Source organism: Panthera pardus, unplaced genomic scaffold (assembly GCF_024362965.1).
Source record: "Panthera pardus isolate Hobbes unplaced genomic scaffold, ASM2436296v1 HiC_scaffold_8, whole genome shotgun sequence".
In the NCBI taxonomy this organism is placed as follows: Eukaryota; Metazoa; Chordata; class Mammalia; order Carnivora; family Felidae; genus Panthera; species Panthera pardus.
Genome location: NW_026527013.1, coordinates 86,908,662 through 86,933,176, shown reverse-complemented (window position 1 = coordinate 86,933,176; position 24,515 = coordinate 86,908,662). Strand labels below are relative to the sequence as shown.

Genomic DNA, 24,515 nt, shown 5'->3' with positions numbered 1-24,515 from the left:
GGATAATCTAGTGTATAGAGACCAATGATTAACTTATAATTTTGTTTGGTATTTGCTTATCAAATGACTCTTATATTAAATATTTTTTTCATAAGTTTAGTTTTTTAGTGTAAAATTAAAACTATTAAAAACCATAATATTATCAAGGAGTTTGTGAGTAAAGGTTGTATGACTGTTAATGAAGTTCAAGGGCCAAATTAATATTTATTTTTTAATGTTTGTATCATAATTAGGACATTTAACTTCTTTCTTTAGTTGATGATTAATATTTCTATTTAATTCATCTCCCAAACACGTGTTGTATTTTATGGCATTTAGAAGGCATTGTTTTAGTGTTGAGAGAGGGGAAAAAAGAAAAAGCATCCTCAAGCAGCTTAGAACCTCCTATTAGAGATCAGACAAGCACATATACAGCCACATACCAGGTATGTAACATTGGATTTCCTCAAACTGAAGACTGACTAAATTATGACACATCATCAGTCATCATACTTATTGAGGGTAAATGCTATGGTTAATCACAGGAGGTGACCACGGGACCCCGATCACAGGAGGTCTGGAGGTGAGTAGTGGTATATATGCTATTGGGTTGCCAATCCTACCAGCAAAGATGTAATGGAAATTGGGGGAAAAAAAGTGTTGAGAAGTTTTTGAAGAGAGGACAATCAAGGATGTAGATAGAAAAAGGAAACTATGAGGAGTTGGGAGAACTCAAAAGTACAGCATTGTAGATGCTAGAATTTATAGAAAGCCTAAGTTTATAGCACCATCAACGAATCTTTCAGCACGAGAACTTGAGAAAGACTGCTCCATCTGCCATTTAGGAAACAACAGTGTATTTCCAGATACCCTTTTACAAACTAGGGATCTTTTTGCAAAGAATAAAACTTTAAATGAAGTCAGATTCTATGTATTAGGTAAAATGGGACTTGGGGGCACCAAATAATAGCTTTAAAAGACCGTGGAATTACCAAGAACTGAATGGGCTGAAAAATTTAAAATAATTATGTACTTAAATGTAGTTGCATTTCAAAAAGTATTGTAAGATGTCAAGTTTTGCCACATTATAAATATAGAAAGCAGTCAATCAGCTCTTCAGTCGAATTCCTAAATCTGTGACTGCATGGAAAATAATTATTTAATTTTAATAAAAAATTGTAAATATATTTTAATAGTAGGCTACCAGGTGAGTATGGCACACATGTTCCTAACAGTAGTGTCTGGGATCCTCTTAGAAATAAATGTTTCATTTATTTATTGAATGTCATAGAAATGTCATGTTTTCAAAAGCATTCACTTGGTTTTCAAAGCCAGAAGCCACATAGTAGTGGTTGATACAATAGTGGGAAAGTGACAGAATCTTCTGTACTGAAGGAAGACATTTTCCTTAGATGTTAGCGATAGGTGGAGGTAGTGGGGGAGAGGTGAGAAAGTAGAAACTAAAAGGTTGAGGTTGAATAAAATCACTTCTGAGGCATACTCACTTGTTCATTGATTCAGTCACTATCAAAATTTCTTCTCCTTATTTAAAATTTTATTTTCCTCTGAGAGTTTGAACAGGTGTGTACATTATTTTTTTTCTAAGTTACTCCATGGTACAAAATTTTTATCATAGTGTTGGAAATGATTTTTCTCATCCTACTGGGAGTTGTATTTGAAATGCATGAATGGCTAACAAGCCTGGAGCATGTTGGTACTTCAGAGCATCTTCTGTCCTCTATCATCTGTATTAGTTGTGGTTGCAATGTTTGATATTTCCTTGGTCTCCAAAGCCTATCATCTGCGTCGTGAAGAAACAGATTGGTTTGACAAACCCAGGGAGTCTCGTTTGGAAAATGGACATGGTCTGGATCGCAAACTGCCAGAAAGATTGGTCCACTCTAGACCACTTAGTCAACATCAAGAGCAAGTAAGTGCTGTATTGAGCAATCTCTTTTAGATTTATCCCCCACTGCAATTAAAAAAAAAAAAATTATGCCATCAATCAATCAAGCAATCATCCTAGAACGGTCTCAGTATCATTTATCCTAAAATGCATGGGACTTCGGTCAGTCTTCATAAAAAAAATTGTTTTTCCAGTAACTTAAAGTACTAAGTACCTTATTGAATCACCCATGGCTATTGACTTTGCAGCAATGACTGGGCAATTTAAGTGATTCAATCCTCCAAAAGATAATTAAGTTTGTACAACCTACCCAATACTGGTATACAAGGAGAATACATGTAGCTCCTAAAGAACTTACGGAATATTGGGTAAAATTGGTGTGGATAATTTCAGTGCTTTCCAATAACAGTGTGTTCAGGTGTTAAGAAATATAGCAATTAAGGGAGTGGACCAAACCAGGTCAGCTGGGACAGGGAAAGCTTCACTTGGGAAAGAGGAGAATTTATATTTTAGAGTCTATTATATGGACATATTTGTTTTATATTATCTTTGTATTTTATCATCAGAAAAACTCATAAAGTAGATAATATTCATTAATATCTATTTATAGATGGAATTAAACTTAGAGATAAACTTCACAATTAGATAAATATGATACCAAAATGCATGGCCATATTCACTTCAGAACCAATGAGGTGATGTTTGTATGAATTTTGAGAGACACTTAGGAGATCAACATTTGGATAAATTGAAGGAGACTCCTGTGTTAAGCCCAATGGTTTTAAATCGATTCCCTTAAGAGATAGATATTTTCAGGCTGTGTACCCATAATCATTAAAATACCCACAGAAGAACCAGTTGACTTATTTCATATACATTATTAATTCCTAAACCATCTTGTCAGATTAGTGATTCTTTGATATAGAAGACAATTATTTTGAATGGCAAAGGTAAACCATATGAACTTACTGTACCTTACTTCAATGTTTGTTACATTAAAGTATAAAAAAGATGACTTTGCCCATATACGTACTATTGAAAAGATAATATCTATACTCACATTTTACTTCTTCCAAAGCAATTTCAGTTTTCATGGATAAATTTCTCACTGCTAAATAGGACTTCTGGATCTCCAAATTTTGTTCTGTTTGGTTTTATATATATTTTCTAGAAATCTTGGGATTCTTCTTTCTATATTATAAATATTCTTTTACTGTTTCTGATATCTTTGATAAGATTTGGCTTAGATCCATCTCCCACCCACCTCTCCTCTGGTAACCATGGATGAGTTGATGGGTCAAACAGGATAAGGGCATTAAGGAACACACTTACTGTAAATAAATAAATATGTAAATAAATATTTTTAAGAAAGGTTTTGTGTTAGGATTGTGTTTACCTCTATGTACATGTCTATATACTTCCATTTCTTTCTATTTCATTAAAATGTATCAGGTAATTGACATATACTTTTCTTAGCTTACCTTGTTATTATTAAAATTGTATATATAGCTGGAGTTCAATCTCACCAAATAGAACAGGTTGGAGAGCAAGAAAAATTAATAAACTCATTCTGAACATGTTTATGACATATAAACTTAACTCTTTTTATCTGCAGTTATGAAAATAATCTGTCAGCTGAAACTAACTTCTTGAATATATTTTACTATGAGTTTCTCTCTTATAATGACTTACTTTTTATATCTTCCGTGTCTCATTTGTTTCTTTGAAGTTTAGTATTTCCCGTAAACCTACATCAGATCACTGAAAGCACAAAAATCCTTTAAAGAAATCTCAATAAGATGAAATATATAAACTACAGAGCTAGAAAATAACTTCTGTATAATTATTTCCCGACACTACTATTTCCATGAATGCTTCGAATAGTCTTGGCCAACTAATTTATTCAACCAATATTCTTGGAGGATACATTGTAATGTAATCTATGTCCACCTCAATTCTATTGTATGTAGATGAAACATTAATAACCCTAGTAGTACTGTTTAATTTTCTGTTACTAACATCTGCGTATTTATGATTTAAATGCACTCAGGACATAATGCATCCTGTTTAAACAAAATATATTTATAAACCCATATAATGCCAAAATTAAGCAGAGAGAGTATATTTAAGAATCATTTCATGAATTTCTTACTGTTTTTTATAAAGTAGAAAATGTGAGGGTCTTTGTTAGAATTATTTATAGGTAAATGTAATAAAGTAATGTTTATTTTTTTGTTAAAAGTTATTTTTTTACATTTATAGATTTATTACATTTTTAAAAATTTATTTCATTATTTTGAAAGAGAGAGAGAGCACAAGAGAGGGAGAGGGAGCATGGGCAGGGTAGGGGCAGAGAGAAATGGAGAGAGAATTCCAAGCAGGCTCTGCACCGTCAGCACAGAGCCAGACATGGGGCTCAAACTCATGAACTGTGAGATCATGACGTTGGCCGAAATCAAGAGTTGGATGCTTAACTGATTTAGCCACCAAGGCACCCCAGTTTATTGCATTTTTTAATTTTGATGTCTAACATACAAATGAAAACCTCCATATGTAGTTACCAAAACCGCAAATATACAGAATTATAAACTAGTTATAAAGTGCACAGCCATATAATCAATATACAGACCAAGGAAGGGAAAGTTGTCTGCCCCCCAGATACCATCTTGTGCCTCTTCCAGATTATAATCTTCAACCTCCTCCAAACAAGTAACAAATATGTAACAAAGTAACAAATATTGTGACACTAATTGCTTTGATTTCCTTATAGTTTTTTCTCCACAGAAGTTACATAGAACACAACATATGCTTCAATTACATTTGCATAAAGTGCAAAATTAATGTGTTTTGGCTTTAATATTTATCTTCAAATACTCTTTGTCATTAAGTCACCATAACTATATTTTGGTCTAGAGAGAATAACCCAATGGCATTCTCATTTTATTCATTTGTTTGCATCTGTAATCATAAAAAGGTAATATTGAGCTCTTGGTACTAATAAAGCTGAATGCTTGTATTTGGCAACATATGCATAACAAGAATCTATACCCATAAAATGCTCTGGAGGCGAAGTAATAAACCCAGACTGACTAGTGCAAAATGAATTTTTCTGCTTTTTTAAAAATATCTTATGTAAAAATTCAAGAGACACCCAGAAAAATTTTTCTGAATGTTTATTAAACTCAAAATCATATTATTATTTAAATATATATATATATATACTTTGAATATATATATAAATATATATATACTTTGTATATATATGTAAATATATATACTTTGAATATATATATAAATATATATATATATATACTTTGTGTGTGTGTGTGTATATATACATATACATATATATATACATATATATGTATATGTATATATACACACTTTGAAAGGAAACAAATATGGATTTTCCTTCTTTACCTCATCTCGAAATAGGGCTAATAGCCCTCACAGGGTGAGTATAAAGGTCAACACTTCCTGACTAATGCTAGCTGCCTCCATGTTCTGCACTAATACACGTGTCTTCTCCAATCCTCATGCAACTGCAATATTGAGGTACATTAAACTCTTCTGAAGAAGCCACCCTCCCTTACATTCGGGGCCTTGGGATGTCTTGTTCCCTTGACCTGAGTACTCTTCCTCTTCTCCTCCCTTGTCGAACTCTATTCATCAGTCAGGTCTCCATGTCCTGTCTTACAAGAAGACTTCTCTCACACCACCACCACCTCCCCACAAATTGGGGCAAGTGTTCTTCCCTTGTGCTCCAATGGTTTTGCAGGCATTATGTCACAGGCTGAGAGCTCCCAGAGAGCAGGGGCTCCCGATTCCATACACCACAGGGCCTAGCACAGTCCTTGGAACACAAGAAGGATGCTCTCATCCTGCAGCTCACATGCATGGTGTTTAAGAGAGGGAAAGGATGAATATCTCTGTGAATAGCAGATATGTTAACGCAAGTGTTATCATTTCATAAGTTTGAAGGCTCAGTTATTCATGAGAATATGTGTAGGAAGGAAGAATTGTCCTTTTGCTGGGAGACATAAAGATGATAGTTCTTTCAGTGCAGAATCACCAAAAGACAAGGCCAGAGACCAGACTCTGGGGGAGAGGTGTGGGCACTGCTTCACATCTTGCTCCTACTCCTATTTGACAGAAGCAACATGTCCCCTGAAGCTCCATCTCCTGGGGAACTCTGAACACTCACCTGCAGTGCTTAGGGAAAAGCTAAGATTCAACTAGTTCATACATGGGAGATAGATACCACTGCTTTTCTACACATTTTTGGTCACATTGATCATAATTGTGGCAGTTTTATGTTTTTGATTTATTAAGTGAGTTTGTGGTGCTGTTAGAGACAGTCTCTGAAACTATACGAGGTATTAGGAGATGTTCTGAAAGCAACATTTTATAGAAATGAAGATGCTAACATCCCCTCTACTAACATCGTCATAGGTACAATTTAGAAGGTGATCATTGTTAGCTGATGAAATTCTGGGGAAAATTTTGGAAAATCCTACTTGTCTCCTAGCTGTGCAACAAATGCACTGAGATTACATCAAACTCTCCCTAGTCTAGATATTTGGAAAGAATAACAAAAGGTGAAAATGTGTCTTCCTACTTTATTTTTGACCAAGTGGAAAACATGACTTTTTAAGATGGTTTTTAAATAAAACATGAAATTAAAGAAATTTAAAGTAAAGTGAAATAATACCAGTTTTGCTTATCTACAGTATCAAACCAAGGTTCATGTATATCTAATAGTTGTAGAGTTTTCAATGCACATGGTTTAATTTTTAGTAAAAAAAAAAAATGAAGATCTTTAAATGCGGATTGAGGGAAGTGAAAGAACAGAAGTAGAAGGAGAAAAGATGAAGGGTGGGGGGAGTAAGAAAGGCAGAGGAGAGAAGTTAAGAGTGAAGAAGAAAGGAGAGAGAGGTAGACAGAGACTGACACAGAGGATACAAGACAGGAAGAAAAAGGGAAAATGTATAGACTCTTTTTTCCATGAAAATAAATAAGGTTTTCTTTTTTAAATGTTTTAAATTTATTCTTAGAGAAAGAGAGAGAGAGAGAGAGCGAGCACATGAGCAGGGGAAGGGACAGAGAAAGAGGAGAGAGAGTCCCAAGCAGGTTCCTGCTGTCAGCACAGAACCCAACATGGAACTCCCACTCAGGAACGATGAGATCATGACCCGAGCCAAAATCAAGGACTGTTGCTTAAGTGACTGAGCTACACAGTTCCCCCAATAAATAAGGTTTTCATTAGTTTACAAAGTTATGGTAGTATGCGTTACTTAGGGTAACTGATTATACTTACCATAATAGGTTTATAATCTTGCAGACAACATTTTAGTTTTACTTTGAAGAAATCATATACTATTCCTGGACTCCACAGGATTCTGCTGTTTGGGGAATGTTTTCTGTTCATCAGAAACCTGATTAAGCTTATTCTTTCCTAAAGAGAATAAAAGCAAAAGGCTATAATTTAAGCTTGCAGTTTTCAATGCATATGTTACTTTTAATATGTAAAATTCTAGCGATAGAATTCTAACATTCTTACATCTGGATTTACACATTAAAACCACTCGAGTATTCAAAGACTCTTCCTCACAAAGTCAACCTCTCTTGAGTTCTAAATTCTATTTAATATTTTGGTTCAGTACTCTCACACACTTCTTTTTTTGTCAATGTTTATTTGTTAATTTTGAGAGAGTACATGTGTGTGCGCAGCCAGGGAAGAGGGTTGGGGGTTGGTGCAGAGAGAGAGAGGAGAGTGAGAATCCCAAGCAGGCTCCATGCTGTTAGTTCAGAGCCCCACGTGGGGCTCATCTCATGAATCGATCCATGAGATCAAGAGTCAGACGCTTAACTGAGCCACTCAGGCACTTCTTAAACTTCTTTAGTAAACTTAATTTTATTTGTAATTTCATTCACATTTTTCCAAGGTGATAGAAGATTTCATCCTAATAAAATCCTATTAAGGCAGATATGAGCAAATATTTCACTGTTTTTATCTTTCATTATTTCACAAATCTCATTTAGAAGCCAAGTTCCATAAAACAGAAGACACAAGTTTGCATTCACTAATTTGTTTGGTTTCAGAAATCTCATTTTGCCAAGGGGAAACAGATAATGAAATCTTTTATTAACTAAACCAACACACTTAAAAAACAAGTCTAATCCTGTATATTACACTTTGTCTTTAAACATTGATTTTTCACCTTATCACATATATGTCTTAGATTATACAGATGAACGGGAAGACTGTGCACTACATCTTTCCTCACGCAAGGATAAAAATAACAAGAGACTCTAAGGATCACACGGTTTCAGGTAAGGGAAGTCAAATGACCTACTTTTTTATTTTAATGTGAGACTGGGACATGTATTTGGATTTCAGCTTAGATGGCTTCCCAAATTTTAGAAGACACTGCTTTTTATGTCAAAGATTGTGTTTTGGGAGAATTTCCAAAACTAAGCAGACTATGCACTCGAACATAAAAGATTGTAATGGCACAGTCATTAATATGACACGTTACTGATTGGTATGTCTTTAGGTCATTTTTTTTCATTAATTGCATTTTCAAAACATACATGGCATTATAATACTCCATGATTATTTCACTATTGAGCAAAATGGTGACTGGTTTTAGAACTGTAAAACATTCTTTTACAGGAAATAGGGAACTGCCTCTGATTCTTCTAAGGAATAAATCCCGCTCTGCCTTGTCACTTTGAACATTATCAATCTCCTGAGTTTTTGTTTGTTTGCTTGTTTGTGTTCTTATGTAAACCAAGGCATAGGACACATCTCTAAAGGTTTTTATTTTGAAATAATGTTAGATTCCTACAAAATCCTGGGCCCCCCAGAAAATAGTACAGTCACTTCTTCTGCCCGTCCTTTACCTAGTTTCCCTAATGTTAACATCTACCTAATCACAATAAGATATCAAAACCAGAAAGTTAACATTAATATGAAGCTATTAAAATATCTACAAGCCTTATCTAGTTTTTGAGTTTCTCTTCTGACCCACTAAATTCTTTTTTTTTTTCCTTTTTTTCTGGTCCAAGATCCAATCCAGATTCCAAATTGCCTTTAGTTGTCATGCTTCCTTCATCTGCCCCAGTGTGATAGTTTTGCATTCGTGTTTCATGACCTAGATGCTTCTGAAAGATGATGGAAGTTTTATGTTACAAATTTAAAATTTTTGTTTAAATCTTTGAGACTAAATATAAATTCTGTCAAAGTTAATGACTTTTTGAAAGATGAACAGTACCTATATTCTCCCTCAAGTATATTCCTTGTGTATATAGACACTGTATATCAACAGAAAATATTCATAAATATAGATGTTCATATATGCATATATAGAAGTATATGTATAGGTGATATATCTAACATGGTATATGTGTGGAGGGTTTTTTTTTCTCTTTAAGGACTGATATAACAAAGAACAAAAACAGGTATTTTTTTATCAGTTCACTTGCTATTGTTCCTTGCACATTTTAGACCATGGAGCATGTGGATGTGGAACAGGTTTTACTTTGAGCAACTTTGCTTTCTTTATTTTCATAGAGAATGAATCGATTAGGAATCTAATGTTGTTTCCTTTTAAGATTGGTAATTTTTCTCCTATCAGAGACAGATAATTTAAACTTCCATAGTTTCACTGCATACACACAGTATTTTAAGTAGTGATGAAAGTCCCAAGGGTGAGTTTTAAAATCCATGGGCTCTGTGGATTGGAATAATTACTGTGGAATAACTCTATGGAATAGTTACTTCTGCAGACTATTTCAGTTCCCTCCAGCTCATAAAGCAAAACAACATAGTGCTTCCCAGCAATGCCAAAATTTTTTTCCACTGCCAGCAACAGAAATCTTCAAACTGTGTTACTAAATCATCAAAACTCTATATTAATGTATCTTTTTTCTAGCCATAGTCTTACTTTTATGCTGTATTAATCATTCCCTCAACCTTAGTATTTGTCTTTTGTAACTCGTTTTAATTTGCTTTCCTTTACCACAATTAGGAAAAAAAGCTTTGAATATAAAAAAGAAATAATAACGGTTGATATCTCGTTGTAAATATTCTAGTCTGAAAGCTAAATTCGGTTTCCTCTGTATATAGATTTTACTAAACGAGAAGCAAGAATCATTGTTTTGAACAATACATTTACTAGTTGTATAGCGTATCGTGTCTCTGCATGCCCCTTTTCCTTTTGATATTTACCTAATATAAAAGTAAAAATTTTTTCCCCATTCTATTTCCCTGCATTAATTACTACTGAATATACTTTCCATGTGTCCTTGGATAGAATGATCTCATAGTAAGTTAAATGTTCTGAAACAACTCGTGTTGTTTTTAAGTAAGTCCTCAGTACCTCAAAGGGATTTAAGTACAGGTATATGCATAACTGGAGTGAGAAATGACTTCTTTAGCGAACAATGCCCAGAAGGTCTAAGCCAGTGGCAGGCAAGCCCTTAGGCAGAGCATTTGTGCCGATCAGAGAGGCTAATCTCTCTGCTTGCTGTTTGCCACTCAACCAAAAGCCTGTTTTGCTTGACTAAACTTTTGGTGATATTAAGGATTTACTGTCATTTTTTAGCTATGTTGTACCATTTTTACGTTAATGTTAAGGGCATATTTTTTTGAGATACCTGCTAAAATGTCTCCAGAAGAAACAATATTTGGGATTTCTTTCAAAATTAGTTGCATGGAGAATGATGAACGAATAGATGAAAAAAGATTGACTGTGGTTTGGTAATGGTTGGAGCTAGAAGACTGACCACCCTGGGTTTTATTATTGGCCTCCAATACTTGTTTTATATGCATGCAGTTTTCCATAATAAAAAAAAATGTTAAGTTTCTGTTTGTTTTTCATATTTAGAGAAAAAGAGCAATGGCCAGTAGCTTCATCAGTGGTGAAAAAGCTATCTAAACTAACAACTTAAATGCCTTTATAAATAAGATGAGGTTGTAAGCAAGAAAAGAGTGAAGAGAACAGTAGTGTATCTGTTCTCCCAAACAGAGGGCCAAATGGCCATGAGTGCATTTCCATCTTGGTTTTAGAAACTCATTGAAAGTAGAAGTACTGTGTATCTTCTATAAGAGTTTAATAAACCATTCTAACTGGAAGTAGCATTAAGATATTTTATAAGAATTATACAAAACAAGTATACCTCATAAAAAGAGAAAATATATTTTTATTTTTTGGAATAAAAAATAATTTCAGAATAGGAGACCAGAATAGAAAGTGTGTGGGGTTTTTTGTTTTGTTTTTTTGTTTTTTTTGTTTTTTTCTCATTGTTTCTCCCGTGTGTTTCCCAAAGTATGAGCAGGAAACCCTCATGGTTCCCAAGATTCTTTCACGAAATCCACAAAGTCAAAACTATTTTCATAGTAAATTCTAAGAAACACTTGCCTTTGCACTCTCATTTCCTTGTGAATATGCAGTAGAGTTTTTTCTAGAGGTTACATGATGTGTGCATCACAACAGACCGTATACAGAGCAAATATGAGAATTTACCTGTATTCCAGTTAGCTCAATATTAGGCATAATTGTAATAATGTAAAGCAATACCACCCATCTCTTAAGTGTCCCATTTTTAAAATACAGTCATTTTTTACCAAAAATGTCATTATTTTAACATAGAATGAGTTTATTAGTTTACATTCATTAATGTTTTAAACTCTCACTTTTAATTTATAATACAGAAAATATACAGAGCTGGAATTTATAGGACCAAAATCTCTTTGAGGTCCTCAGTAATATCAAAGAGTATAAATGGCTCATTAAAACCAAAATGTTTGAGAACCATTACTCTAATGATATTTATGTAGATTTTAAAAAATTATAAATAAGTTTTTGTTCTTCCTATAAAAACTCATGCAACATAAAACATATTTTGCAAATGTTCTTATATCTCATATTAGATGCACTTTTAATTATTTGTTAATATTTACTGATCGAACACCCCTGGTGTGATTTACATTGTGTTCATTGCAAGGGTAATAAAATGAATACAACACAGACTATCATCTAAAATGTTCTCATAATTTGGTAGTAAAATCTGAAATGCAAGTAATTATTACAATAGAATTTTAGGAACAACTGAGACAAAGTCATGGAATTTATAAAACTTTATTGTTCATACCTATACATACATATATGTGTGTCCACACATGTATATATATGCATCATTATTTATATTTTTGTGATGTTTGCACAGAGAAATATATGCATACAATCTTCTATTAAATGATCTGTAACTTTTAGAAAATAGATCCTTTATTAACTGTAAACTTCAAAGATATAGGTGCTGATCAACAACTATATAATGGTTTTGAAAGTCTTTATTCAACCAAACACAAGGCAACAAAATGAAGAGAATAGATAGTGAATTTTAGAAGACCTGAGTTAGAGTTCAACTCTATTGCTTATTTAAATTTTGAGAATAAATTTGCTCATCTGTAAAATAAGACCAACTCTATGTGTCTCACATAATTTCAAATGAACCCAGCACAAAATCCTGTACTTACTATACACTCGACAAATGTTATTTCCCCTTCTCTTAGAAATTATCAGGAAAAAAAAAGGAGAAAATGTAACGCTAAAGAAATGAGTCTCTCTTTTTTATTTAAAGCCATCTTATGGCTCTGGAAACACAGCTGTTTCAAACAAGCCAAAGAAATTCTTCTGATTTCAAAAAAGATAATTTGCTTATGTATAGTTCCATAATGGATTGGCTACATCTGCACGGCTAGAAAGACTAATTAGCAAGTGTACTAGTGAAGAACACTAAATATGTTTAGGTTCAAAAGACAGCAGTATCTTCAGTGAAAATGTTGGCTCCTCTTCTGTTCTTCGTTAGTCTACCATCTTTATGAGCTTTTAGAAACAAGAGACAAATGTAACAGGTCTCCTTGGATCCGAGATGGTAGCAATACCAAATATGGATAGCTTTTTTATTATTATTTAAACAGCTTTAATAAGGCAGAATTTACATAAGTGTACACATTGTAAGTGTGTACACATTTGTAAGTGTACAAATGCACAAGTGTACAAATCAATTACTTTTAGTGTATTTAGGGAGTGTTGTGACCATCACCACAGTCTTTTTTTTTTTTTTTTTTAAGTTTATTTATTTATTTTGAAAGAGAGAGAGCATGAGCTGGGGAGGGGCAGAGAGAGAGAGGGAGAGAGAAATCCCAAGCAGGCCCCACGCCATCAGCACAGAGCCTGACATGGGGCTCGATCTCATGAACCATGAGATCATGACCTGAGCTGAAATCAAGAGTCAGACGCTTAACTGACTGAGCCACCCAGGTGCCCCGACCATCACCACAGTCTTGTGTTAGAACATTTCAGTCATTACAAAAAGTTCCCTTGAGGCGGCTAGCAATATCCACCTTCAACGCTCCAGCCACAGGCAGGAGATTTACATTCAGTATCTAAGTTTGCCCTTTCTGGGCATTTCCTATAAATTGAATCATATAGTATGCAGTTTTGGTGTCTGGCTCCTTTCACTTACCAACATTTTGCAGTTTATCTATTTTATCACATGTATCAGTCGTTTGATCTTTCTATAGCTAAATAGCATTGCATTGTTTGGATATTCTCCCTTTTTTTTATCCATTGAAATTTTCCCAGTTTCAAATATTTGCATACAAGTTTGAGTTTAACCATATGATATTTTTTAATGGTTTCCTAGAAGAGGAATTGTTGGGTTCTATGGTAAGTTTCTTTTTAACTATTCAAGAAACTGGCAAATCGTTTTCCAAAATGAATATACCATACTATGTTCTTGCCAGCAACGTCTGAGGGTTCCACGTTCTCCATGCATTGCCAACACTTGATAATGTTTACCTTTTGGGGTGGGTGTGGATAAGAACTCTGTGTTTTAACTTCCGATTTCCTAATGACCTATGGTATTGAGCATATTTCAGGTGGTTATAAACAATGCCTGTCTCTTCTTTGGTGAAATGTCTGTTCACATACTGTACTCATTTGGGTTGTTTGTCTTCTTACTGAGTTGTATGAATTCTTTATATATTTTATTAATTCCATTTTAATGGAATTAAATTTATCAATATGTTTTTTCCTGTACCGACCAGGCTGAGCTCTTGATAGAGTATTAAGAACTATCCCAAGGTCACAAAGATTTTTCTCTTATTTTTTTATACCAGAAGCATTATACATTTAGCTTCATGACCTATTTTGTGTTGATTTTGGTATATGGTGTGAGGCAGAAGTCCACGTTCTTTTTTTTTTTTTTTTTTTTGAAGCATAAATGGATATCTATTTGTGTAAGTACCTTAAAGAAAATCCCCCCATTGAATAGCTTTGGCACATTTTGTCAAAAACAATCACCATTAATACAAGGATTTATTTTCGATTTCTCAGTTCTATTCTCTTTGACTATGTGACTAACTTATTTCACCACTAGTATACTTTATTGTTTATTATTGTGTTTTATTAAGTTTTGAACTCTGGTAATATAAGTCCCCCTTTTCAAAATTGTTTTGGCTATTGTAGATCTTTTTAATTTTAATAATATTTTAGTATCAGCCTGCTGGGATTATGATAGGGGTTGCACTGAAATTATAGATCAATTTGGAGAGAACTGCTATCTGTTTCATTGAGCCATTTCATCCATGAACATGTAATATTTCTTCATTTACTTGGATCTTCTCTAATATTTTTCAGTAAAGTTTTATAGTTTTTGGTGTAGAAGACTAGCATTTCTTTTGTTAAATATGTCCCAATTATTTTATTATTTTTGTTGCTCTTATAAATGGTGTTATTTCTTAATTTCAATTTTGGACTATTCTTTGCAGTTTTATAGAAATACAATTTATTTTTGTATATTGACGTTTTATCTTATAATCTCACTAATGTTGTTTTTAGTTCTATTAGTTTTGTTGTGTGGAATCCTTGAGATTTTCTGAGGATGCAAGTTCATGTCATCTGCAAATAAAGACAGCTTTATTTCTTCCTTTCCCAACTAGAATAGTTAATTGAATTTTTTTCTTTATTGCACTTGCCAAAACTTTGTGTACAGTGTTAAACAGAATAGCGAGAGCAGACATCCTTGCTTTGTTCCTCAAGAATGTTGACAACTGATTGTAATGAGAAATCAGGGACTCTGCCCTATCCCTGCCATAGAGTTCCTTCCTCGCCTCCCCTTTGTTAATACTTACTGGAAGAGATTTTTTGGCCTAACATTTTAAAAAGCTGATCGGAAGTGTTTAACAATAGCTTTAAAAGCCAACACAGCTAGTTAAACTTAATTTTATGTTTTTTTCAAATAACAGTGGATTACAGAGACAACTGCTGGAACTTGAACAGATCCTACAAGGTGGGCCTTGACACAGAAATGTCTCCTTTCCAATTCAGAAGAATTTCCTCACTTTTATTCTCATTTTAAGAGGATAGTTATACATGACACAGTTTCTCATTTTAAGAGTGCAATTATATATGATACAGTTTCTCATTGTAAGCCTCTCAATTATTTTTAGGGATAAACTGAGTATAAACTTATAGAAGTGAAATGTAGATCAGGTGGAATCTCTTCTAAAATCACAATTTCTTTCTGGTAAATTTTAATGAAAGCTTGCATTCATTTTCCCAGTAACAAAGGAATGCTTCTTTTCAAGCCCAGTTCCACATGAAAATAATCACTCCTCCTGATACCTATCAGGATAAATATTGCTTGTGCAATTCTGTTCCTGCTAAGGAAGTACTTTGCTTCTAACTGGAGATAGGTTAGCACATTTTTCTATGCATCTTTAATAAGATTAAGTTTAAAGGGATTAATGATTGATGCCATGAGGTGAGTGTGAAGACATTCCAGATATTTAACCTCCAGGAGAGGAGGACAAATGGTAATGTTAATGTGAAATTTAAGGTTGTAAATCCAAAATGTATGAATTGGCCATGGAAAATTGGGCAATAAGAAATGAGATTCATTGAAAAGAATAAGGATTTATACTGATCTCCTGGAATATCTTCTTGACAAATAGAGTAATGAGAAAAAGTATATAGAAAGAACAAGGATGTAGAAGTAGTCATGGGAAAAAAATAGGCTCCAATCTTAAGTTCTTTACATGCTGGACAACCTAGGTAAGTGTCTAAATTTCCTTCATCTTAGCTTCGTTGTCCTGAAATGTTATGGCTAGTACATAACATAAAAAGTTGTGGAAATATTTTCTTTTTTTTTACTTTTTAAATGTTTTTATTTATTTTTGGGAGACAGACAGAGACAGACCATGAGCGGGAGAGGGGCGGAGAGAGGGAGACACAAAACCTGAAGCAGGCTCCAGACTCTGAGCTATCAGCACAGAGCCTAACGCGGGCCTCAAACTTGTGAATCTTGAGATCATGACCTGAGACCAATTGTGACACTTAACTGAGCCACCCAGGAACCCCAGAAATAATTTTTAACATAAAAAAGTGTAAGACACATAGACAAAATTCTTGAAATGTTAGTTGCTTCTATTTGCCTCTATCTCTGAAGATGATACTAAAGAGTTTGAGAAAAATCAAATAATGTATTAAATATAAAACAATATCGGCATGGCACACAGAAACCAAACAGAATTCATCACTTCAAAGTCATATATTTTGAGACATCTGACAGTTAAAAGTTCAACATATCTGATGTAGTAGAACATTGGCTGAAAATAAGAGCAGCTCTCTTTTTGTTTAAAGCACAATCTCACTGGAATGTTGGACTATTCATAGCTGGTCACCTAGCAACGTGTAACATTCCTTGTCCTTTCCAGGTAGTAGTAACAATTTTTAAAATAGAGAAATGAAAATAACCAAACAAATTGTATTATTTCACTCTTTATTTTATTTTATTTTGTTTTTGTTTTTGTTTTTAATATATGAAATTTATTGTCAAATTGGTTTCCATACAACACCCAGTGCTCATCCCAAAAGGTGCCCTCCTCAATACCCATCACCCACCCTACCCTCCCTCCCACCCCCCATCAACCCTCAGTTTGTTCTCAGTTTTTAACAGTCTCTCATGCTTTGGCTCTCTCCCACTCTAACCTCTTTTTTTTTTTTTTCCTTCCCCTCCCCCATGGGTTTCTGTTAAGTTTCTCAGGATCCACATAAGAGTGAAACCATATGGTATCTGTCTTTCTCTATATGGCTTATTTCACTTAGCATCACACTCTCCAGTTCCATCCACGTTGCTACAAAAGGCCATATTTCATTCTTTCTCATTGCCACGTAGTATTCCATTGTGTATATAAACCACAATTTCTTTATCCATTCATCAGTTGATGGACATTTAGGCTCTTGCCATAATTTGGCTATTGTTGAGAGTGCTGCTATAAACATTGGGGTACAAGTGCCCCTATGCATCAGTACCCCTGTATCCCTCGGGTGAATTCCTAGCAGTGCTATTGCTGGGTCATAGGGTAGGTCTATTTTTAATTTTCTGAGGAACCTCCACACTGCTTTCCAGAGCAGCTGCACCAATTTGCATTCCCACCAACAGTGCAAGAGGGTTCCCGTTTCTCCACATCCTCTCCAGCATCTATAGTCTCCTGATTTGTTCATTTTGGCCACTCTGACTGGCGTGAGGTGATATCTGAGTGTGGTTTTGATTTGTATTTCCCTGATAAGGAGCGACGTTGAACATCTTTTCATGTGCCTGTTGGCCATCCGGATGTCTTCTTTAGAGAAGTGTCTATTCATGTTTTCTGCCCATTTCTTCACTGGGTTATTTGTTTTTCGGGTGTGGAGTTTGGTGAGCTCTTTATAGATTTTGCATACTAGCCCTTTGTCCGATATGTCATTTGCAAATATCTTTTCCCATTCCGTTGGTTGCCTTTTAGTTTTGTTGGTTGTTTCCTTTGCTGTGCAGAAGCTTTTTATCTTCATAAGGTCCCAGTAATTCACTTTTGCTTTTAATTCCCTTGCCTTTGGGGCTGTGTCGAGTAAGAGATTGCTACGGCTGAGGTCAGAGAGGTCTTTTCCTGCTTTCTCCTCTAAGGTTTTGATGGTTTCCTGTCTCACATTCAGGTCCTTTATCCATTTTGAGTTTATTTTTGTGAATGGTGTGAGAAAGTGGTCTAGTTTCAACCTTCTGTATGTTTCTGTCCGATTCTCCCAGCACCATTTGTTAAAGAGACTGTCTTTTTTCCATTGGATGTTCTTTCCTGCTTTGTCAAAGATGAGTTGGCCATACGTTTGTGGGTCTAGTTCTGGGGTTTCTATTCTATTCCATTGGTCTATGTGTCTGTTTTTGTGCCAATACCATGCTGTCTTGATGATTACAGCTTTGTAGTAGAGGCTAAAGTCTGGGATTGTGATGCCTCCTGCTTTGGTCTTCTTCTTCAAAATTACTTTGGCTATTCGGGGCCTTTTGTGCTTCCATATGAATTTTAGGATTGCTTGTTCTAGTTTCGAGAAGAATGCTGGTGCAATTTTGATTGGGATTGCATTGAATGTGTAGATAGCTTTAGGTAGTATTGACATTTTGACAATATTTATTCTTCCAATCCATGAGCAGGGAATGTCTTTCCATTTCTTTATATCTTCTTCAATTACCTTCATAAGCTTTCTATAGTTTTCAGCATACAGATCTTTTACATCTTTGGTTAGATTTATTCCTAGGTATTTTATGCTTCTTGGTGCAATTGTAAATAGGATCAGTTTCTTTATCTTTCTGTTGCTTCATTGTTAGTGTATAAGAATGCAACTGATTTCTGCACATTGATTTTGTATCCTGCAACTTTGCTGAATTCATGTATCAGTTCTAGCAGACTTTTGGTGGAGTCTATCGGATTTTCCGTGTACAATATCATGTCATCTGCAAAAAGCGAAAGCTTGACTTCATCTTTGCCAATTTTGATGCCTTTGATTTCCTTTTGTTGTCTGATTGCTGATGCTAGAACTTCCAGCACTATGTTAAACAGCAGCGGTGACAGTGGGCATCCCTGTCGTGTTCCTGATCTCAGGGAAAAAGCTCTCAGTTTTTCCCCATTGAGGATGATGTTAGCTGTGGGCTTTTCATAAATGGCTTTTATGATCTTTAAATATGTTCCTTCTATCCAGACTTTCTCAAGGGTTTTTATTAAGAAAGGGTGCTGGATTTTGTCAAAGGCCTTTTCTGCATCAATTGACAGGATCATATGGTTCTTCTCTTTTTTTTTGTTAATGTGATGTATCACGTTGATCGATTTGCGAATGTTGAACCAGCCCTGCATCCCAGGAATGAATCCCACTTGATCATGGTGAATAATTCTTTTTATATGCTGTTGAATTCGATTTGCTAGTATCTTATTGAGAATTTTTGCATCCATATTCTTCAGGGATATTGGCCTGTAGTTCTCTTTTTTTACTGGGTCTCTGTCTGGTTTAGGAATCAAAGTAATACTGGCTTCATAGAATAAGTCTGGAAGTTTTCCTTCCCTTTCTATTTCTTGGAATAGCTTGAGAAGGATAGGTATTATCTCTGCTTTAAACGTCTGGTAGAACTCCCCTGGCAAGCCATCTGGTCCTGGACTCTTATTTGTTGGGAGATTTTTGATAACCGATTCAATTTCTTCGCTGGTTATGGGTCTGTTCAAGCTTTCTATTTCCTCCTGATTGAGTTTTTGAAGCGTGTAGGTGTTTAGGAATTTGTCCATTTCTTCCAGGTTGTCCAATTTGTTGGCATATAATTTTTCATAGTATTCCCTGATAATTGTTTGTATCTCTGAGGGATTGGTTGTAATAATTCCATTTTCATTCATGATTTTATCTATTTGGGTCATCTCCCTTTTCTTTTTGAGAAGCCTGGCTAGCGGTTTGTCAATTTTGTTTATTTTTTCAAAAAACCAACTCTTGGTTTCGTTGATCTGCTTACAGTTTTTTTTAGATTCTATATTGTTTATTTCTGCTCTGATCTTTATTATTTATCTTCTTCTGCTGGGTTTAGGCTGCCTTTGCTGTTCTGCTTCTATTTCCTTTAGGTGTGCTGTTAGATTTTGTATTTGGGATTTTTCCTGTTTCTTGAGGTAAGCCTGGATTGCAATGTATTTTCCCCTCAGGACTGCCTTCGCTGCGTCCCAAAGCGTTTGGATTGTTGTATTTTCATTTTTGTTTGTTTCCATATATTTTTTAATTTCTTCTTAATTGCCTGGTTGACCCACTCATTCGTTAGTAGGGTGTTCTTTAACCTCCATGCTTTTGGAGGTTTTCCAGACTTTTTCCTGTGGTTGATTTCAAGCTTCATAGCATTGTGGTCTGAAAGTATGCATGATATAATTTCAATTCTTGTAAACTTATGAAGGGCTGTTTTGTGACCCAGTATATGATCTATCTTGGAGAATGTTCCATGTGCACTCGAGAAGAAAGTATATTCTGTTGCTTTGGGATGCAGAGTTCTAAATATATGTGTCAAGTCCATCTGATCCAATGTATCATTCAGGGCCCTTGTTTCTTTATTGACCGTGTGTCTAGATGATCTATCCATTTCTGTAAGTGGGGTGTTAAAGCCCCTGCAATTACCACATTCTTATCAATAAGGTTGCTTATGTTTATGGGTAATTGTTTTATATATTCGGGGGCTCCGGTATTCGGCGCATAGACCATTATAATTGTTAGCTCTTCCTGATGGATAGACCCTGTAATTATTATATAATGCCCTTTTTCATCTCTTGTTACAGCCTTTAATTTAAACTCTAGTTTGTCTGATATAAGAATGGCTACTCCAGCTTTCTTTTGGCTTCCAGTAGCATGATAAATAGTTCTCCATCCCCTCACTCTCAATCTAAAGGTGTCCTCAGATCTAAAATGAGTCTATTGTAGACAGCAAATAGATGGGTCTTGTTTTTTTATCCATTCTGATACCCTATGTCTTTTGGTTGGCGCATTTAATCCATTTACATTCAGTGTTATTATAGAAAGATACGGGTTTAGAGTCATTGTGATGTCTGTATGTTTTATGCTTGTAGTGATGTCTCTGGTACTTTGTCTCACAGGATCCCCCTTAGGATCTCTTGTAGGGCTGGTTTAGTGGTGACATATTCCTTCAGTTTTTGTTTGTTTGGGAAGACCTTTATCTCTCCTTCTATTCTAAATGACAGACTTGCTGGATAAAGGATTCTCGGCTGCATGGTTTTTCTGTTTAGCACACTGAAGATCTCGTGCCAATCCTTTCTGGCCTGCCAAGTTTCAAAAGAGAGATCAGTCACGAGTCTTATAGGTCTCCCTTTATATATGAGGGCACGTTTATCCCTTGCTGCTTTCAGAATTTTCTCTTTATCCTTGTATTTTGCCAGTTTCACTATGATATGTCGTGCAGAAGATCGATTCAAGTTATGTCTGAAGGGAGTTCTCTGTGCCTCTTGGATTTCAATGCCTTTTTCCTTCCCCAGTTCAGGGAAGTTCTCAGCTATTATTTCTTCAAGGACCCCTTCAGCACCTTTCCCTCTCTCTTCCTCCTCTGGGATACCAATTATGCGTATATTATTTCTTTTTAGTGTATCACTTAGTTCTCTAATTTTCCCCTCATACTCCTGGATTTTTTTATCTCTCTTTTTCTCAGCTTCCTCTTTTTCCCTAACTTTGTCTTCTAGTTCACCTATTCTCTCCTCTGCCTCTTCAATCCGAGCCGTCATCGTTTCTGTTTTGTTTTGCATTTCATTTAAAGTGCTTTTCAGCTCCTCATGACTGTTCCTTAGTCCCTTGATCTCTGTAGCAAGAGATTCTCTGCTGTCCTCTATACTGTTTTCAAGCCCAGCGATTAATTTTATGACTATTATCCTAAATTCACTTTCTGTTATATTATTTAAATCCTTTTTGATCAGTTCATTAGCTGTTGTTATTTCCTGGAGATTCTTCTGAGGGGAATTCTTCCATTTGGTCATTTTGGATAGTCCCTGGAGTGGTGAGGACCTGCAGGGCACTTCCCCTGTGCTGTGGTGTATAACTGGAGTTGGTGGGCGGGGCCGCAGTCCGCCCTGATGTCTGCCCCCAGCCCACCGCTGGGGCCACAGTCAGAATGGTGTGTGCCTTCTCTTCACCCCTCCTAGGGGCGGGATTCACTGTGGGGTGGCATGGCCCGTCTGGGCTACTTGCACACTGCCAGGCTTGTGGTGCTGGGGATCTGGCATATTAGCTGGGGTGGGTAGGCAAGGTCCACGGGGGCAGGAGGGGCAGGCTTAGCTCGCTTCTCCTTAGGTGATCCACTTCAAGAGGGGCCCTGTGGCAGCGGGAGGGAGTCAGATCCGCTGCCGGAGGTTTGGCTCCACAGAAGCACAGAGTTGGGTGTTTGCGCGGAGCGAGCAAGTTCCCTGGCAGGAACTGGTTCCCTTTGGGATTTTGGCTGGTGGATGGGCGGGGGAGATGGCGCTGGCGAGCGCCTTTGTTCCCCACCAAACTGAGCTCTGTCGTCCGGGGGCTCAGCAGCTCTCCCTCCCTTTGTCCTGCAGCCTTCCCGCTTTCTAAGCAGAGCTGTTAATTTATGACCTCCCAGACGCTAAGTCGCGCTTGCTGTCGGAACACAGTCCGTCAGGCCCCTCTGCTTTTGCCAGCCAGACTCGGGGGCTCTGCTTGGCCGGCGAGCCGCCTCTCCTCCCCAGCTCCCTCCCGCCAGTCAGTGGAGCGTGCACCGCCTCGCCGCCCTTCCTACCCCCTCCGTGGGCCTCTCATCTGCGCTTGGCTCCTGAGACTCCGTTCTGCTAATCCTCTGGCTGTTTTCTGGGTTATTTAGGCAGGTGTAGGTAGAATCTAAGTGATCAGCAGGATGCGAGGTGAGCCCAGCGTCCTCCTACGCCGCCATCTTCCCTCTCTCTCCTTATTTCACTCTTTAATGGAAAGTATCTCCTGATAGATACTGGAAAATAGAAGCTGTTGAACTACGTCGAACACTTTCTTCACCAATAGCAAATTGATTTTGATGAGAACAGGTTTAGACTGTAGCGAAATAATAATCTGGACACCTAGATTTTATTTATATGTCTAAAGTGACTCATCAAATTCAGAACTTTTCTCACCTAATCAGTTTCTCAGTTCTTCCCCCAAATAGTAGTAATTATAACAACTATTATGCTACCAGGCTTGTAGAAACTTTGTTCTTTATAGAGTTGCATAGCAAGATAGGAGTGTTAATCCAACTACTTATTCATTTAACAGCAGTATATGCAGTTCATATTTGTATATAGATGTGAAAATACAAACATGATTAAAACTGTAATGCTAAAAAAGTAACAATTTCATCTTTGTGATATATGATAAAGATATAAGCATGGCATCAACTTTTATGCATCAGTAGAAAAATAAAAATTATCGTAGATGAAACAAAACATCAAGTGATCAATTTAATCAATCCCAGCTACAGATTAAATGGTATGCTATGATCTGTGGCCACCTAAGCCAAAACATTTCCTCTCCTTAGTCTTGACTGAGAAATGCTGGTTCCCAACACATTTTCTCTATCCTGATGGTTTCTTCTCTTAAAAGCCTAATTGCAATCCTTCCCATCACTCTCCTCTCTACAACTGAACAGGGTAAGGAGGTGTTGGGTGTGCTGCTCTCAAATCCATCCCTTCTGATTCTAAACCAGGTGCTAACCAGGCAGGAGATGCGTTGCTGGTCACTTACTTGGGCTTCCTTCTACCTTTGCCATATAATCAGGTGTTGCCATGAGCATTCAGCCTGGCAAAGCCTCATTTTCCTCATGTATAAACAGAGGGGGCTTTGTTTTTTTTCTTTTTATTTTAAGATCCACTGGGATGACGTAATTTTAAGGCATTTTCTAAGAATAGAATAGAATACAATTATATTGTTGTTAACACTCTTATCATTGATGCATTAGACTGACCTGGAGAAAAATGTGCATTTTAGTATTTATCCATTCAATATTCATTCAGTTATATATTGAGTGTTGCCTAGATACTGTATGCTTACTACACATTTTATACCAGAATCTCAGCTTTGCAGAACTGAGCTCTTCCTCTGTTTATGCAGGAAAAAAAGGTGATTTTTTTGCCCTATCTTCCCTTTCATTCCTACCTTCTGTTATTGCTCAGTCACTGTGGTAACTACTATAAGCACAAATGTCTCCCAAGTTTTGCGACCAGGATAATGTCCATATATATTGTGTGCACAGAAAACCACTTTTATCTTTGTATTTTCTATTGGCATGTAACAAATTACCACAAATTTAATGACTTAAAACAGCACACATTTAGTATCTCACAGTTTTCTTGGGTCAAGAAATCCAGGCACAGCTTAACTGGAATCTCTGGTCAGGCTCTCAGAATGCTGCAGTCTACATGTTGGCAAGGCTGCATTCTGTTCTGGAACTTGGGGATAGTCTTTCAAGCTAGCAAGCGCGGTTATTGGCACAATTCAGTTTCTCCCGTTATGGTACTAGGCTCCCCTTTGCTCCCTGGCTGTCAGCCAAGCCACTCTCAGCAACTGGAGACTCTTGAGCATCTTGCCCTGTGGTTCCCTCTGTTACCCTCTCACACATGGCAGGTTCCTTCTTCAGGGCCAGCAGAAAACTGTCGTCTTAATGGGCTAAGGGAATAAAATTATGGTAGTGACTATCGCATTACCTTTGTCAGCTCCTACTGGTTAGAACCAAGTCACATGTTCCTCCTACATTCAAAGTGACT

At 36.1% G+C, this 24,515-nt stretch overlaps 1 protein-coding gene across 8 annotated transcripts in view; it reads left to right on the top strand.

Moving 5' to 3' along the window:
* PCLO (piccolo presynaptic cytomatrix protein) overlaps positions 1-24,515 on the top strand; it is a 429,470-nt gene that overhangs the window by 275,892 nt on the left and 129,063 nt on the right. For all 8 annotated transcript variants that reach the window (XR_008420455.1, XM_053897773.1, XM_053897770.1 and 5 more), the window contains exons 8-9: positions 1,773-1,909; positions 8,128-8,218. Coding sequence is in view for 7 of the 8 variants with exons in the window: in XM_053897773.1 (XP_053753748.1) it covers positions 1,773-1,909; positions 8,128-8,218 (228 nt within the window). In the remaining variant the exon portion in view is untranslated. The remainder of the gene's footprint in view (positions 1-1,772; positions 1,910-8,127; positions 8,219-24,515) is intronic.